At 41.2% G+C, this 14,662-nt stretch overlaps 1 protein-coding gene across 1 annotated transcript in view; it reads right to left on the bottom strand.

The window, feature by feature from the left end:
• The window catches only part of nme7 (NME/NM23 family member 7), a 23,357-nt gene extending 8,695 nt beyond the window's left edge, over positions 1–14,662 (bottom strand). The window contains exons 1-9 of the mRNA XM_083940677.1: positions 14,575–14,662; positions 12,608–12,709; positions 12,238–12,404; positions 11,709–11,819; positions 9,561–9,611; positions 9,154–9,361; positions 8,923–9,028; positions 4,199–4,263; positions 3,456–3,524 (exon numbers count right to left, since the gene is read on the bottom strand). Of these exons, the coding sequence (XP_083796803.1) occupies positions 3,456–3,524; positions 4,199–4,263; positions 8,923–9,028; positions 9,154–9,361; positions 9,561–9,611; positions 11,709–11,819; positions 12,238–12,404; positions 12,608–12,709; positions 14,575–14,577 (882 nt within the window). The 5' untranslated portion in view covers positions 14,578–14,662. The remainder of the gene's footprint in view (positions 1–3,455; positions 3,525–4,198; positions 4,264–8,922; positions 9,029–9,153; positions 9,362–9,560; positions 9,612–11,708; positions 11,820–12,237; positions 12,405–12,607; positions 12,710–14,574) is intronic.

Below are 14,662 nucleotides of genomic sequence, written 5' to 3'. Positions count from 1 at the left end.
TCACATTGTCCTTCCGCACCACGCCCCGGGTTGTCCCCCCTCCCTCTCCGCCCACACTGCCTGGGCCTCGCGCAAATGCTTCTCCCTGTCCATACGTCATCACGCCGTAACGCGTCACACGCATTGATCGCGTGTGTGGCTTTGTTTACAAATTTTTCCACAGACCTCGGAGTTTTTGTGCGTCTTGTCGACTGTTTTGGAATATTTTCATCCGACCAAATCTGCAGTAAACACTCCACCTCCGCATCACACCAACGTGAACCTTTCGCCACCATTGTTGTTGTTAAATGTCCGCGCATGGTCCGTCTTTCTATTTACTATGTCCGAACAGGCGCACATACTGCTACCGCCGTAGGGCTCGTGCTCGTGCTCGTACACGTGCGCGTGCTCGTACATGTGCAAACGTGCTCTACAAAAGCCCACCTCTCTCAGGCAGCCCGTGGACGGCCCGCTGACTGCAGTTATGGGAGCGGGTGCACTCACACTGGTCAAACGCACTAGGCTTTAGCTGAAGAACCGGTTTTGGCCCGGTGCGGAAGGACAGTGTGAGTGCGCCCTGAGGGCGTGCACAAGGCCGATGATGCCACTGGAACCCTTTGTGCTCCAAGTGCCAACGACCGTCGTCAGAGTGACAGTCGTTGGTGGGAAGTTGGTTTGGACTTTGTTAGTGCTCTAATGAGTCTTAGGGCGCGCTCACACTATCCTCCCGGACCGAGACCCGGACTTTAGGGTACTTGTCCCCCCTCCCTCTCCCCCCCGCGCCCCAGCCCCGTTTGTACTCACACTACCAGGGCCTCGGCCAATGCTTCTTGCTGTCCATACGCCTTCAAGCCGTAACACGTCACACGCATTGATCGCGTGTGTGGCTTTGTTTACAAATCTTTCCATAGACCTCGGAGTTTTTGTGCGTCTTGTCGACTTTTTTTGAATATTTTCATCCGACCAAATCTGCAGTAAACACAACGTGAACCTTTCACCACCATTGTTGTTGTTGTTAAATGTCCGCGCATGGTCCGTCCTTCTATTTACATGTCCGAACAGGCGGACATAACGCTACTGCCGTAGGGCTCGTGCTCGTGCGCGTACACGTGCGCACGCTCGTGCTCGTACATGTGCAAACGGCTCCGCTAAAGCCCACCTATTTCAAGCGGGCCGTGGCGGCCCAGCTGGCCCCAGTTGAGCGCGGAGCGGGTGCGCTCACACTACTTAAAGGTACTAGACTTTAGCTGAAAAACCGGTTTTGGCCGCGGCCAAAAGGATAGTGTGATCAGGCCCTTAGGGCGCGCTCACACTATCCTCCCGGACCGAGACCCGGACTTTAGGGTACTTGTCCCCCCTCCCTCTCCCCCCGCGCCCCAGCCCTGTTTGTACTCACACTACCAGGGCCTCGGCCAATACTTCTTGCTGTCCATACGCCTTCAAGCCGTAACACGTCACACGCATTGATCGCGTGTGTGTGGCTTTGTTTAAAAATCTTTCCATAAACCTCTGAGTTTTTGTGCGTCTTGTCGACTGTTTTTGAATATTTTCATCCGACCAAATCTGCAGTAAACACTCCACCTCCGCACCACACCAACATGAACCTTTCACCGCAATTGTTGTTGTTGTTAAATGTCCGCGCATGGTCCGTCCTTCTATTTACATGTCCGAACAGGCGGACATAACGCTACTGCCGTAGGGCTCGTGCGCGTGCGCACGCTCGTGCTCGTACATGTGCAAACGGCTCCGCTAAAGCCCACCTCTTTCAAGCGGGCCGTGGCGGCCCAGCTGGCCCCAGTTGAGCGCGGAGCGGGTGCACTCACACTACTTAAAGGTACTAGACTTTAGCTGAAAAACCGGTTTTGGCCGCGGCCAAAAGGATAGTGTGATCACGCTCTTAGGGCGCGCTCACACTATCCTCCCGGACCGAGACCCGGACTTTAGTATACTTGTCCCCCCTCCCTCTCCCCCCCGCGCCCCAGCCCCGTTTGTACTCACACTACCAGGGCCTCGGCCAATACTTCTTGCTGTCCATACGCCTTCAAGCCGTAACACGTCACACGCATTGATCGCGTGTGTGTGGCTTTGTTTACAAATCTTTCCATAGACCTCGGAGTTTTTGTGCGTCTTGTCGACTGTTTTTGAATATTTTCATCCAACAAATATTTTCATCCGACAAAATCTGCAGTAAACACTCCACCTCCGCATCACACCAACATGAACCTTTCACCACCATTGTTGTTGTAGTTGTCCACGCATGGTCCGTCCTTCTATTTACATGTCCGAACAGGCGGACATAACGCTACTGCCGCAGGGCTCGTGCTCGTGCTCGTACACGTGCGCACGCTCGTGCTCGTACATGTGCAAACGGCTCCGCTAAAGCCCACCTATTTCAAGCGGGCCGTGGAGGGCCAGCTGGCCCCAGTTGAGCGCGGAGCGGGTGCGCTCACACTACTTAAAGGTACTAGACTTTAGCTGAAAAAACGGTTTTGGCCGCGGCCAAAAGGATAGTGTGATCACGCTCTTAACGACTCAATAGAGCACTATTGACTAACGACTAAGTCGTTGGAGTCACAGGAGGTCATTTGTGAACAGTTGTTCTTTGAGGTTAGATTTTTGAATGAAAAGGATGAAAGGGCAGCATTGTAAATTGGAGATAAGCGGTGTCTCAGACCTCCTCCTCTGTTTAGCGATGGTTTCTCCACTTTTACATAGATGGCTTCTTTGCTCCTCTTTCAAACCATCTGTCCTCTCTGTCCAGGATTTGGACATTGTTGTCATCAAAGGAGTGGGCTTTCTCCTTGAGGTGTAAGTGGACAGCAGAGTACAGGCCTGAGGAGTTCCTGTGTTGGGCCATGCGTTTATGCAGTGGTTGTTTTGTTTCTCCAATGTAGAGATCTTTGCATTCCTTGTTGCATTGGACAGCATAAACCAGATTGCTTTTGTGGGTGTGTGGTGTTCTGTCCTTGGGATGTACTAGTCTCTGTCTGAGTGTGTTACTGGCTTTGAAATACACAGGGATGTAGTGTTCGTTGAGGAGGATTTTAAACAAACACTGCATCCCTGTGTATTTTAAGACAATTCCAGTTGCCCAGTTGCTTTTGACTTAAATTTATTTGGAGATAGGGATCATCTTGGTATCTTGGGGCTAAAGGCCCCTTCCATACTTCCTACCCCCTACTTCTGTCGCCCTTACTCAGACCACATCCATCTTAGGTGTGAACTTAACCACAAACCTGTAACATTTCGTGGCTGTATCTTGCACAGCAACAGACAGACAGAAACATTAACATTCAGCAAACTACTCAAAATCTCCTCTGTGGTATTTCCTGCTACAGTAGGTGTCTCCAGGATCACATTTTGCCATGATGACACACACAGACAGACTGAAAACAATACCAGCATCGTTGTCATGGTTGGTAACAAGGATGCAGGCACTTACTATGACAGCAGAACAATAGAGTCTTTATACTCACCGTATACTCTGTGACAACACCTTTGTAAACTTCATAGAATTCTTCTGCATTTGCCCGGTCAACGTTGAACTGTCAAGAGGAAATATTACTCATGAAAATCAAGTGCAAAAAAATGAATGTTTCACAATGGAATATGGATAATGCATTCATGCAAAAAAACAACAACAATAACAACAACAACAGTACAGACACAATGAAGGAATTGTCCCTGATCAAAGGGTATCAAATACTTCACTTAATGTATGACACTTTGAATTGTGCACCTCCATTATCACTAAAGACCTTTTGTACTTTCCATAAATGATACTGTATTAAAAACATCAAGGGAAAACTTGCATCCTTAGAAAAAAGACACTGCATTGTTAATATGCCCTTATTATTATTCCTATTACTCATGTGGCTACAGAGATAAAACCATGATTGATTGATTTTTGTTCAACGGACCAGACTGTGCATCACATCTGATGTAGCAAAATGAATGGACTGAGAGAGGTCACTGTGTGCAGCAGCTGCATTATGAGGTCAGGATGGATCAGAGAAAGTCAATACAGTAAGCATATGAGTTATAAGAGTAATGCTAAGATACATGGGTTTATTTATATTATACTTTCTCTCTCTCTCTCTCTCTCTCTCAGTATAATGATAGTGAAAGGATAGGACATCTTACTTTTTATCATAGAAAATGTATGGTAGACTCTACAAAAGACCATTGCACAAGGACAGGAGAATCATTCAAGTTTTACCATTTGAAGGGCTGAGATTTCAAACCCAGCTGCAGATATGGAGTTGAGGATCTTCCCGGTCAAACCTGTGAACACATCAAAGCAGTTCACATCTATGGGCTTTTATGAGCTTTTCCCTAAGTTTACAAACATTGATAAGCTGTTTATTGCTGCAATAAACTCATCAATATAAGCCTAAGCAAATATTGTTTTAGAAGCCTTCACAGCTCGTTTAAGTAAAACAGTTTAGATCTTATTTATATTAAATGACTGGGTTTATTATTACTGAATGTGCTATGATGATATCATATTGTTCCTATTCAAACATAAGTGTTATCTTATGTTGCAATGACCTCAGATTGTCTCCTTTGGGTAGAGTACAGTGAGATTATCTTACAGATGTCCTGTCTAGGAGAGGAGACATTATTTTTGTCCACAAAGTCAACACTTTAGAGAGTGAGAGCTGTACCTTTGGTCACCAAGGTAGAACATTATTGTGAAAACGGTACAACCACAGTGACAAAGGTGCCACAGTGACACTGAAGGTCAGACTGTCGGAGACACACATAATTGAAAGAGGGCGCCAGCTTCATAATCTCAGTCTGACATCCTGATAAGTAGTCTGTGCACTCATCAGGCAGGATACTATTTTCCATTCCTTCTAAATATTGCTTTACATAATCATGCTTTCCCTTTGAACCAGATGCTGCAGCAAGTGCTGATTAATTTCTTTTTATTTGGGTAAGCGTTTGGTCACGGTCCACTGTGTATTAGACGAGTAACCACCTCCCGAGTCCTCTGTGCCCTCCCCAGCCAGCAGCCTGCCTAGGATAGGCACACACTCAGCACAGCTCCCAAAAGCAGCTGGTGTTGTTGCTAGGAGATCCTATTCTGGGTGCCTGGCAACAGAAGCTCCTCTATTCCAGTCATGTCTGAGTGCATTTTCAGCCACAACTTCCCTTATCACCACTGTGATTGGCTGTGCCCTGTACACGTAGCTTTAGCGTAATTTGACCTCCTACGTGATATTCAAGGGAAATCAAAGCTTAATGCTATTTGTCTTTAAATGGATGGTTTAGATCTTTTGAAGGGGGGTTGTATGAGGTATGTATCCAAAGTCAGTGTCTTACCTACAGTAGATGGTAAGATTTTCGAAAAGCAGACAGAAGTCTGACACACAAGCTAAGCAATGTACAAGACATATTTTAGCCACCTTAAAAAAAACTGTTGATGTGTACGCTATATTTAGAATATTTTCATCAATTTACCATTCAAATAGTCCTTCACGATTGGGAACTAAAGCCGTTATATTCCTCTCTTTAAAGCCTCCAGAGTCCTTTGACAAAAACAGTAATTTTACCTCACAGAGTGCGGGTCTACCTGCCCTGGTAGGTTCGTTAGATTGTTACTTCTGTTAGTTCCTTTTCCTTTCAAACACTGAAGTTACACAGTAACACAAACTTACTAACCAATCAAGGCAACCCACAAGTTCTGTGGGGTAAAATGCTTTTGTCGAAGCAGACTGGTGGCTTTGACGAGAGCATAAAGGTATACAATGGCTTCAGGTCCCTAACAGAAAGGGCTGTCTGACGACAAGGTTAAGCGGTAAAAATATTCTAAATATAGCGTACACTTGTACACTTGTTGCGTACACCTACCCTTTTTTAGTTGGATAACTCCCTCATACAATCCCACTTCAAAAGATCCAAACTATCCCTTTAAAATGACTGATAATCCCAGTTTGGGCTCAGCTGGTTAAACCCCTCATACTGGGTTATTATGTTTTGGCTTAGACCAAAGGTACAACATCCCGTCTGAGGTAAACATTGTGTTGTCACATTAAAACAGTGACAGTACGAGAATTTGAGCAATTTAGGACCTTTACCTATGCAACTCCAAACCCTTGTAATCAGGCAAAAAAAATTGATCACTAGCCATAATAACTCTTATGAGCTTGTTTTGGGCTTTTTGCGACAGAACATGTGCACTTTCCCCAAGTCTATTCTGATGAAAAATGGATTGAAAATGAACTGAGTCTGTCAGACGGAAGCCAGACATGTCAACCAATTGCTGAGAGCGATGGTGATACTCGATGCCTCTGATGCCTCCAACTGTTCAAACAAGGTATTGTAGACATGAAACAGGCAAGCTTTTCACAATTTACTCAGAAATTAAGTGTGCTGGGAAGAAGGACTTTGAAAACATTTTCAAAAAAGCCACCATATCTTTACTACTAGTACATCACAAGATAAATGGGTCATAATCATGACTTGGTGAGCCAGATAACTATCAATTATACTGTAACTGACAGAAGCCCTGTGCAAATACATATTAAGCAGCAAGACCACAATGAGCACAGAGAAAATTGTGGGCTGTTACATAAACTGAGGTTACACAAACTCCAACTTTGATACAGCCCTACAGTAGAAATGTTTACATGAAATGAACTTAACCATACCAAAACTTGTATACCGATATATGAATAGGTCTATAAGTCAACCCTTTTTTTTTAACAGTCAACAACAAAACTAAGAGAGAAAAAAGTAGAAGAGGCATGAGAGAGATTCTGACACACCCGATAAACTGACAACCTCAACTACAACAACACTAGTGTAATTGCTGAAACCATCAGCAGAAATAACTGAAACCTCCATACAAATCCACACTATGTTTTGGAGGAATTTCATTTTACAGCACGATTCTGCCCTGCAGCAAAACAAAGCATGTCTCATACGTAGGTAGCTTTTTTTTTTAATGGGTCCTCTCTCATAGACTTCTCTCAAGGCAGACATTTCAACTTGTCATAGCAAGAAAAGCACCGGTGTAACTGCAGTAGTAACATTAATGATGGCGTTATGCCATTTAGGCGTGGCAGGGTGTTTTGCCAACGAGCAGCATGCACAGCAACAGGATCCTGGCACACCTACATATCATACAGCCATTATTAATGTTATTTTAATGGCCCAAAATCACCTGCAACGAGAAGGGTCTATACACAGGGAATAATATAACCTTAAATGTATTAATTATTAATGGTAGCATTTCTGCTAAGTACTTATGTTACATCCTTTCTGATGGTATTTGAATAAACACTTCAAGCAAGGATTAGCATCTCCCAAACAGAATGTGATCTCAGCCCACAGTGCTGAAAAATAGTTTTGAGGGTTGAGTGTGTTATGCATGTGAAGTGCTTTCGAACAGGACTAAGAGTCAACAGCAATGCCTGTGGTACTGTGAGGCAGTGCTTTGAGCTAAATGCAGTTACATGCTCACAATGACAATGCTAACATGCTGATGCTAAGCAAGTATCATGTTTACCATGATCAGCATTTTAGCATCTAAAGTCCAGGACCAAATGGTACCTACACTTAACCTATCTATGTCAAAGGATCACCAGTCATTTACCAACAGACCAACATTGCCATCCCTAAAGCCTGCTGTTAGCATGGCTAAACATGGAAAAAGAACACAGCACAAAGAACACAAATATACACCCATGGAAACTTGATACTGTATAAGCATGGTCCAAATCAGATATCAACGAAATTACGATTGAGGATAAGCACTTGAGATCAAATCAGAAGTAAAGATTAATCAAATTAAATGGGAGCATGGAGAGCTTGTTTATTCTAATGAGCTGTGTTTGGGCTGGTATGTCCAGAACAAGGTCCCCTCCTCAGTCAACAACCTTCTGTGTGCATACTTCAGCTCTGTGCAGAGAATTTCACATTTCACAGGTCAGAGCTCTGGTGGCATGCCCTATGAACAGGGATCAGGGCAGGGATTTGGAAAAATCCAAAGCCAAATGCGGTAACCATGTAGCGCCTTTGTGTGACCCACACACATATTAACAGCTATACGTGGAAGAGGGAAAATATTATACCTATACAAATACATAAATATTCACACACACTTATATATATACAGTGGAGAGAAACTAGAGAAAAAAAATGTAAATAAGTGATTTGTTTTGAAATACTGTTATTTTTTATTGTTCAGAATTTGATACTATACCTCTGCTGCACTAGCATGTTTTTTTTTAAATATCCAAGGCACTTCAACAAAAACCTTTATTTTGTGAAAAAACAGTGAGCAAAATTAGAGAACAGTAACCGTTGTGTCAGAGGAGAAGATTTAAACAATGTTTTCTCAGGGCTATAGGATTCAAACTTAAATAGGAAGTCTAGAGGCCCTTGCTTCTTGAAGTCCCTTGTGAAGTAATGGCTAAGAAACCCACTACAGTTAGTGAACTGTGGAAGAGACTTCAACAAGAACGGACCAAGATCAAACCAGAGCAGTGTGAGAAACTAGTGATGTCCTGTGGGTGCAGATGTGCTGAAGTCATTCAAAGCTGTGGCCTCTACACTTCCTGTTCATTTTTCAATCCTATAGAAGAAAACACTGTTGAAATCTTTTCTTCTGACACAGTGAAAACTGTTCTCTAATTTTTATCACTTAAATAAAGGTTTTTGTTGAAGTGCCTTGGTTATTTAAAAAACAAAACAAGCTAGTACAGCAGTGGTATAGCCACATTGGAAATTCTATCAAATTCTGAACAAATATTGTTATATATATGTATATATATATATATATACATATATATACATATATGTATCTCAGTGTACTGGTGACTGCATAATTAAGTAATGTATCAACGAACAGATAAGTACCAAGATAGGCACACAACTGATAATGTACACATCTGGTGGCTGCAAATATATGTAGGTACTGTATATGTTTCCTACCTTCTGATATGGCATGAGGTTTAATGATGCAGCATGTGCAGTCCGTATAGATGGCTGTATTAGGGGGGCCGTGGCCAATTGTGGATGGGAAAAAGAACTCAAGCTCCTAATAAAACAAACACAATAAAAAACACTTTAGAGTGCATAATCACTTCTGGAAGTGTGGAGAAACTTGGTATAACGGCGCATTTGAACATGAATAAAGCTGAGAGGGTAGTTTCACATCCTTACTCTTGCTGCTGAAGCAAGTGAGTCAGAGCCATGACCAACATTTTTCATGCCATCTGTTCCAAACTTGGCACGGACACTCTGCGGTGCCTCTTTCCGCGCCACAGCAGAATCCGCAGGTCCCAGGAGCCTCCTCCAGATAGACATGGCCTCATCACCCATCAGCTCCATGGCAACAACGGGGCCCGAGGACATAAACTGCACCAGGTTACTGTAAAACGGAGCAATGATGGAACACATTCATATGAGTGGAGATCCTACCAGCAGTATGTCAGCTGTGTTAAATATGCTTAAATGTCACTACAATGTCATTAGGAGCATTGCCACAGGTTCTGTTAATTATCGTTACCAGAAATGTTCTCTGTTGGCTCACACCTGCTTGAACTGGCAAATCATTTACAGGCACTCACTTGAAGAAAGGCTTTGACTGGTGTTCCACATAAAGGTCTGCGGCTTGCTTCCTGTAATGTAAGAAAACCATAAACCGTAGAGTTAATGAGTGGCCACATTATCCAAGGTATTCTACGTGAACTCTATGTAGCAAACTACCGACAAAGACATTTACTGGGGTCACTAATAAGCCTGTCATTTATTTCCAGGGTAAAAGGCTGATTGATCCTTTCTGGTTGGAGTTTATCTTCTTAATTGTTAGGGGGAAAAACTTAGTTCTTCTTCGACTGTATTGACATAAAATGACATTTTATCACAAACACTGCATACACTGGTACCATGTGCTCAGAATAATGAGGAAACTATTCGTGTTATTATTATTTTATTTATTTTTTACTTTGGGAGAGTTTTAATTCAGCATTTAAAAATGTACACATTTTAAAGCAGAGTCTGGTATTTTTCCATCAGGATTTTATTACTGACAGTGTGAAACAGCTGGGTAATAAAACTAACATTATTTTACGGCTGTGTAACTTCCTAGTAAAGATGTCATATGCTTAGGTGTGAATAAAAGTTCATATGCTACCGCTTCTAATTATGGAGAAAGAGATTCTGAGACAGACTGGACTTAGAATTTAGTGCTGTGCTGAGGAACTTCCTTGAAAGAACTGCTCAATTTCAAGAAGAATGATTTTGGAAAAAAGATACTATAAATTTCAATTTTTCGAATAACTGAATGAACTATATAGAAAAAAATCCCAAAATACAAAAAGAAATGGTTTATTTTTTTAAAACCTGAATAAATCAAATGTGAACCAAGGAATTAAAAGAATTGGGAGTGGTGATGTTGCATTGGGTGGACTTTTAACCTCACCTAGTGTTTCTAAGATGATGCTTACAGACCTGAATTTAATGTTTATTTTATTTAAAAAAGGATAGTGCAAATACATTAATACAATACAAATGGTAATTAATAAATACACATGGTAAAAAATGCCAAGGGACTATTGAATTAATAATCTATATTATTATCGATGATGTAAAAAATATTTGATAATAAACACTCGAGATAAAAATTAGAGAACAAAGTATTAATACTTTATTTATTTTGAAATACTGTTTTTTTTTATCGTTCATAATTTGATAGAATATCCGCTGTAGCTATACCACTGCTGTACTAGCATTTTTAGTTAACCAAGGCACTTCGACAAAAACCTTGATTTTATGGAGAAAAAAAAACAGTGAGCAAAATGAGAGAACAGTAACCACTGTGTCAGAAGAGAAGAATTAAACAGTGTTTTCTTCTATAGGATTCAAAATCTGGGCTGGCCGTGTCATTGTTTTAATATTCTTGGTTCCAGAGAACTTCTCAACCCGTTTCACAGTGTAACGGGGGGCATTGTCTTTCACGAAAATTTCAGTGAAGGTGCTGCATGTTGTTGAAGGAGGTTCACATAAACATTTGCACTCACCTGCCATGGAGCTGAACAAGAGGCCCAACTCCTGTTGCAGAAAACATGTCCCAAACCATGACACTTCCTCCTCCAAATTTAACTGACTTGTTTACACACTTTGGGTTCAGTCTTTCCCCAGTCATACGAACAAAAATGTTTCCATCAGACCCAAATAAATTGAACATTGAACAACACTCTGGACCAGTTACCCTCTGTTCACACAACATGCTCCTCAGCAAAGGCAAGTCCAGCCTTTTTTTCCCCTGAACGTGATCTCTAATTTTGCTCACAGTTTTTCTTTTTCCACAAAATAAAGGTTTTTGATGAAGTGTCTTGGTTATTTCAAAAAAACAGTACAGCATGGGTATAGCCACTGAGGATATTCTATCAAATTCTGAACAGTAAAAAAATAACCGTATTTCAGAATAAATCAAATATTTATAATGTGTTCTCTGTTCTCTAATTTTGATCTCCAGTGTATCTGCACCAGGAATGAGCACCTGATGAAACCGTCATTAAACACTGTCCTTGTCTGCTCCTTGAAATGCCATATGTTGCTAATGTGTGAGAAAGCAGAGCCATCCATCTGTTCATGTGTGGATACTGGCACCAAACAGCCTGTGTCTCCCTCTCTGATAAGAGTCTGTCTGATGCATTTCCACACTATGACTTGCGCTATTGTAATTACTCTGATCAGTGAGGCTTCGACCTTACCATGTAAGCTTTGCCATTTTGGCTTTGGTCACAATCAGGTTGGAGGAGTATATCAATTCAAGGACATCTCCGATCTTGGTAACTACATCTGGCTTTATCACAGCAAGAGTCCTGGAAAAAAAACAGAGAGAAAAATTGATTATATCTGACAGAGCCAATAAGAGACAACTGATCAAGATTGGACAACACAGACACACGTTCCCGCTTACAACAATGCCTTATGATGTGTAGGGCTGGGTACCTCAATGTGTATTAGGTGGCAATTTGGCATACTTGGTCTGTTTTGTATTTTATTTGGGCATAGTTATGTGAAATACTTGGTAAGTCAAAGTCATATTGTTTGCTTTAAATAGCTGAGTGACATCTGTTTAACAGCAGATGCTGCTTCATAAGCATCTAATAACTAACAATATAGGTATAAGAATTAATCAAAATAACATAAGAAAAAGAAGTAAATCAAGATATAACACATTCCAGAAGTGAGGCATGTAATCGGAGAAGACTCATCACACAACCTACACAATCATACCTTTCTTTTTTGCTGCCAAGTTTGTTTGCTGTGTACTGATCTCCATATTCAATCAGATTAAGCTGCCGCGAGAACACATTGACTCTATTACCAACGAAAAGGTCCTCTTGATTGAGGTCTTCATACTTGGTCCTTCTCAAAAATATTCGTTGGTTTTTTACATCAAACTGCAAATAAAGAAAAACACATTGGTAGTTTAGTAAAATCAAATAGTTGACTTAAGCAGTTCATGATGACATTGAAAAATAACCCAGAGGATACAATCTATGCTGCAAACATTTTCTCCAGATGTCAGCAATGCAAAAACATGTCATCATTGACAATTGTTCTAATTATAGTAGCCTTGCCTTTAAAAGTACTAAATGCTTACCATTTCCACTGAGCTATCTTTGGGGTAGTAGAAGAGCTGGTAGCGCCTCAGGAGAGCTGCAGTAGGGTCGTACCACTCAGTGAGAAAGGCATAGCGGTCCTCCTGATAATCAAGTCAAGAGACAGAGCAAATAATAGAATATAATAGAAATACTTCATTGATCCTAAGCTAGGAAATTGCAGTGTAACAGCAGCATTACAAACAGACACATCAAAACAGTAAGATTTTGTGCAAACGTAAACATATAATAATCTAAGGTGCATTGGACAGATTATGAGACTAATAAAGAGGGACAAAATGTCATCTCATAATGTTGCTTCAAACCACGAGTATTTGATATTCTAACAACTTTTTTGACAAAGATATTTGTGTGGGTTTTAATCCCAGGTGTAAACCCAAATGGTTTTACAAGTATCTAAAAGGAGAAAAGATAAACAGTGAGTATGAGTTCAAATTATTGAATAAAGGGAACACACCAGAGGTTTGTTTGTCTTAGCCCATCACAGGTGCTTTATATCTTTACCAATGTTCCTGTGCATGCTTTAGTGTTTGAGATTTTTGAATGTGTCATCCACCCTTCGACCAGTGTTTTGATTGTGATGATAAACTTGCAGAGACTTGGAACATTCTTGTGTTACGTAATAGTCTCAAAGTTGTTTGTTGTGATTACACTAACAGCTTAGAATGATCTCATATCGACACGTGAGTGACGACAGATCAGATTCTATTCATCTCGTCTATTCCTCACTTTGGCTTAAACCCAGATAAGGTTTACTGGTAGTGCCAGCTCATTTGTTAGCTACAGTATGTCACTTCATAGCAACAGGGACCTGTATTTGACTTCCAGAGCTTTCCGTGCAGCAGTCCAGTTTCCTTCCATGGTCTAAAGTCAGTTGAATGGAAATGGAAGACTTTATCCTGACCCTAGTGTGTGTGTTTGTCTCTGTGAAGGACGACATGTCCAAAGTATTTCCTTGTGTCTGCCCATTGTTAACTTAAAAAAAACCTCCAACCCTGTGACCCTGACTGAGGAGGCAAAGAATATAAACAATCTCTCTATTCTGCAAATACAAACACTTAGATAGAATTTAAAGTCTCAGAGTATTTAGATATACACGTGGAAATAATCTTATCAAACAAATGATTCAGGGATGAGTTATTTAGCATGCAAAGATTCCCAACATATTTGGGACATTTTGATGTTTTATCTTTTTTGGCCACTACTACCACAATAAAGTCAACGCTCGTGGACACTGAAAGACAAGTGCCCGAGATCCAATATCTTGCTCGAAGGCACTTGGGCAGACAGTGCTTCATTACCTATTTTTCCACAGCAATCTATAGTTCTATTGTTCTTTAAATGAAACTAACTTTTAATGTTAGCAAACAAGCTAGCACCCAGCCAGTCATATTGAAATACATCTAGTTTGTGCCTCATGCGTTATCTCAAACCCAATTTAGCATATAATAATTTACTGCATAAAAGATTACCAACTCATATTAAAATTCATTATACTGATATCAAGCTTATTTCTTCGGTGAGCTAACATACGTAGCGTTATGTGAATGGAACTGTAGCGTTAACGTTAAATTGGTATCAACGTTACAAACGTTACAGCATAGCTACAGTAACGTTAGCTGGTCCATGCTCATCTACTAGACATTGTGTCAGTTAGTTACCACCGGGTATTGTTGTTGTAAAACTGTCTTTAAGTTGCACATTAATGAACGTGGCTACTCCGAAAATCACAGCATAAATAAAATACCTTCACTGAGGCTGACGCTGTTGACTAACGATAGTTTAGTTGGTTACCTGTTAACTGTTATGCTAACTGCTAGCTTGTGTTTGCTACGTTACGTTAGCAAACATTTTCCCGTACAAGCGTTTTAGTTCAATGGTGCCGAACATCTAACCAACGAATGGCGCGCTCGCATCACTGTTATTTAACGGGGGACATTTAACTCACCATTTTGACAAATGAACAAAGTCTACACACGCCAATACTATTCTCAACCAGCAAACATTAGCCACCGCGGGCTATCCGTCGTCTCTAT

The sequence above is a fragment of the Echiichthys vipera genome (genome assembly GCF_963691815.1).
Source record: "Echiichthys vipera genome assembly, chromosome: 3".
Taxonomy (NCBI): Eukaryota; Metazoa; Chordata; class Actinopteri; order Perciformes; family Trachinidae; genus Echiichthys; species Echiichthys vipera.
The sequence above is the reverse complement of the archived record's forward strand: the minus strand, read 5'-3'. Positions and strand labels throughout refer to the sequence as shown.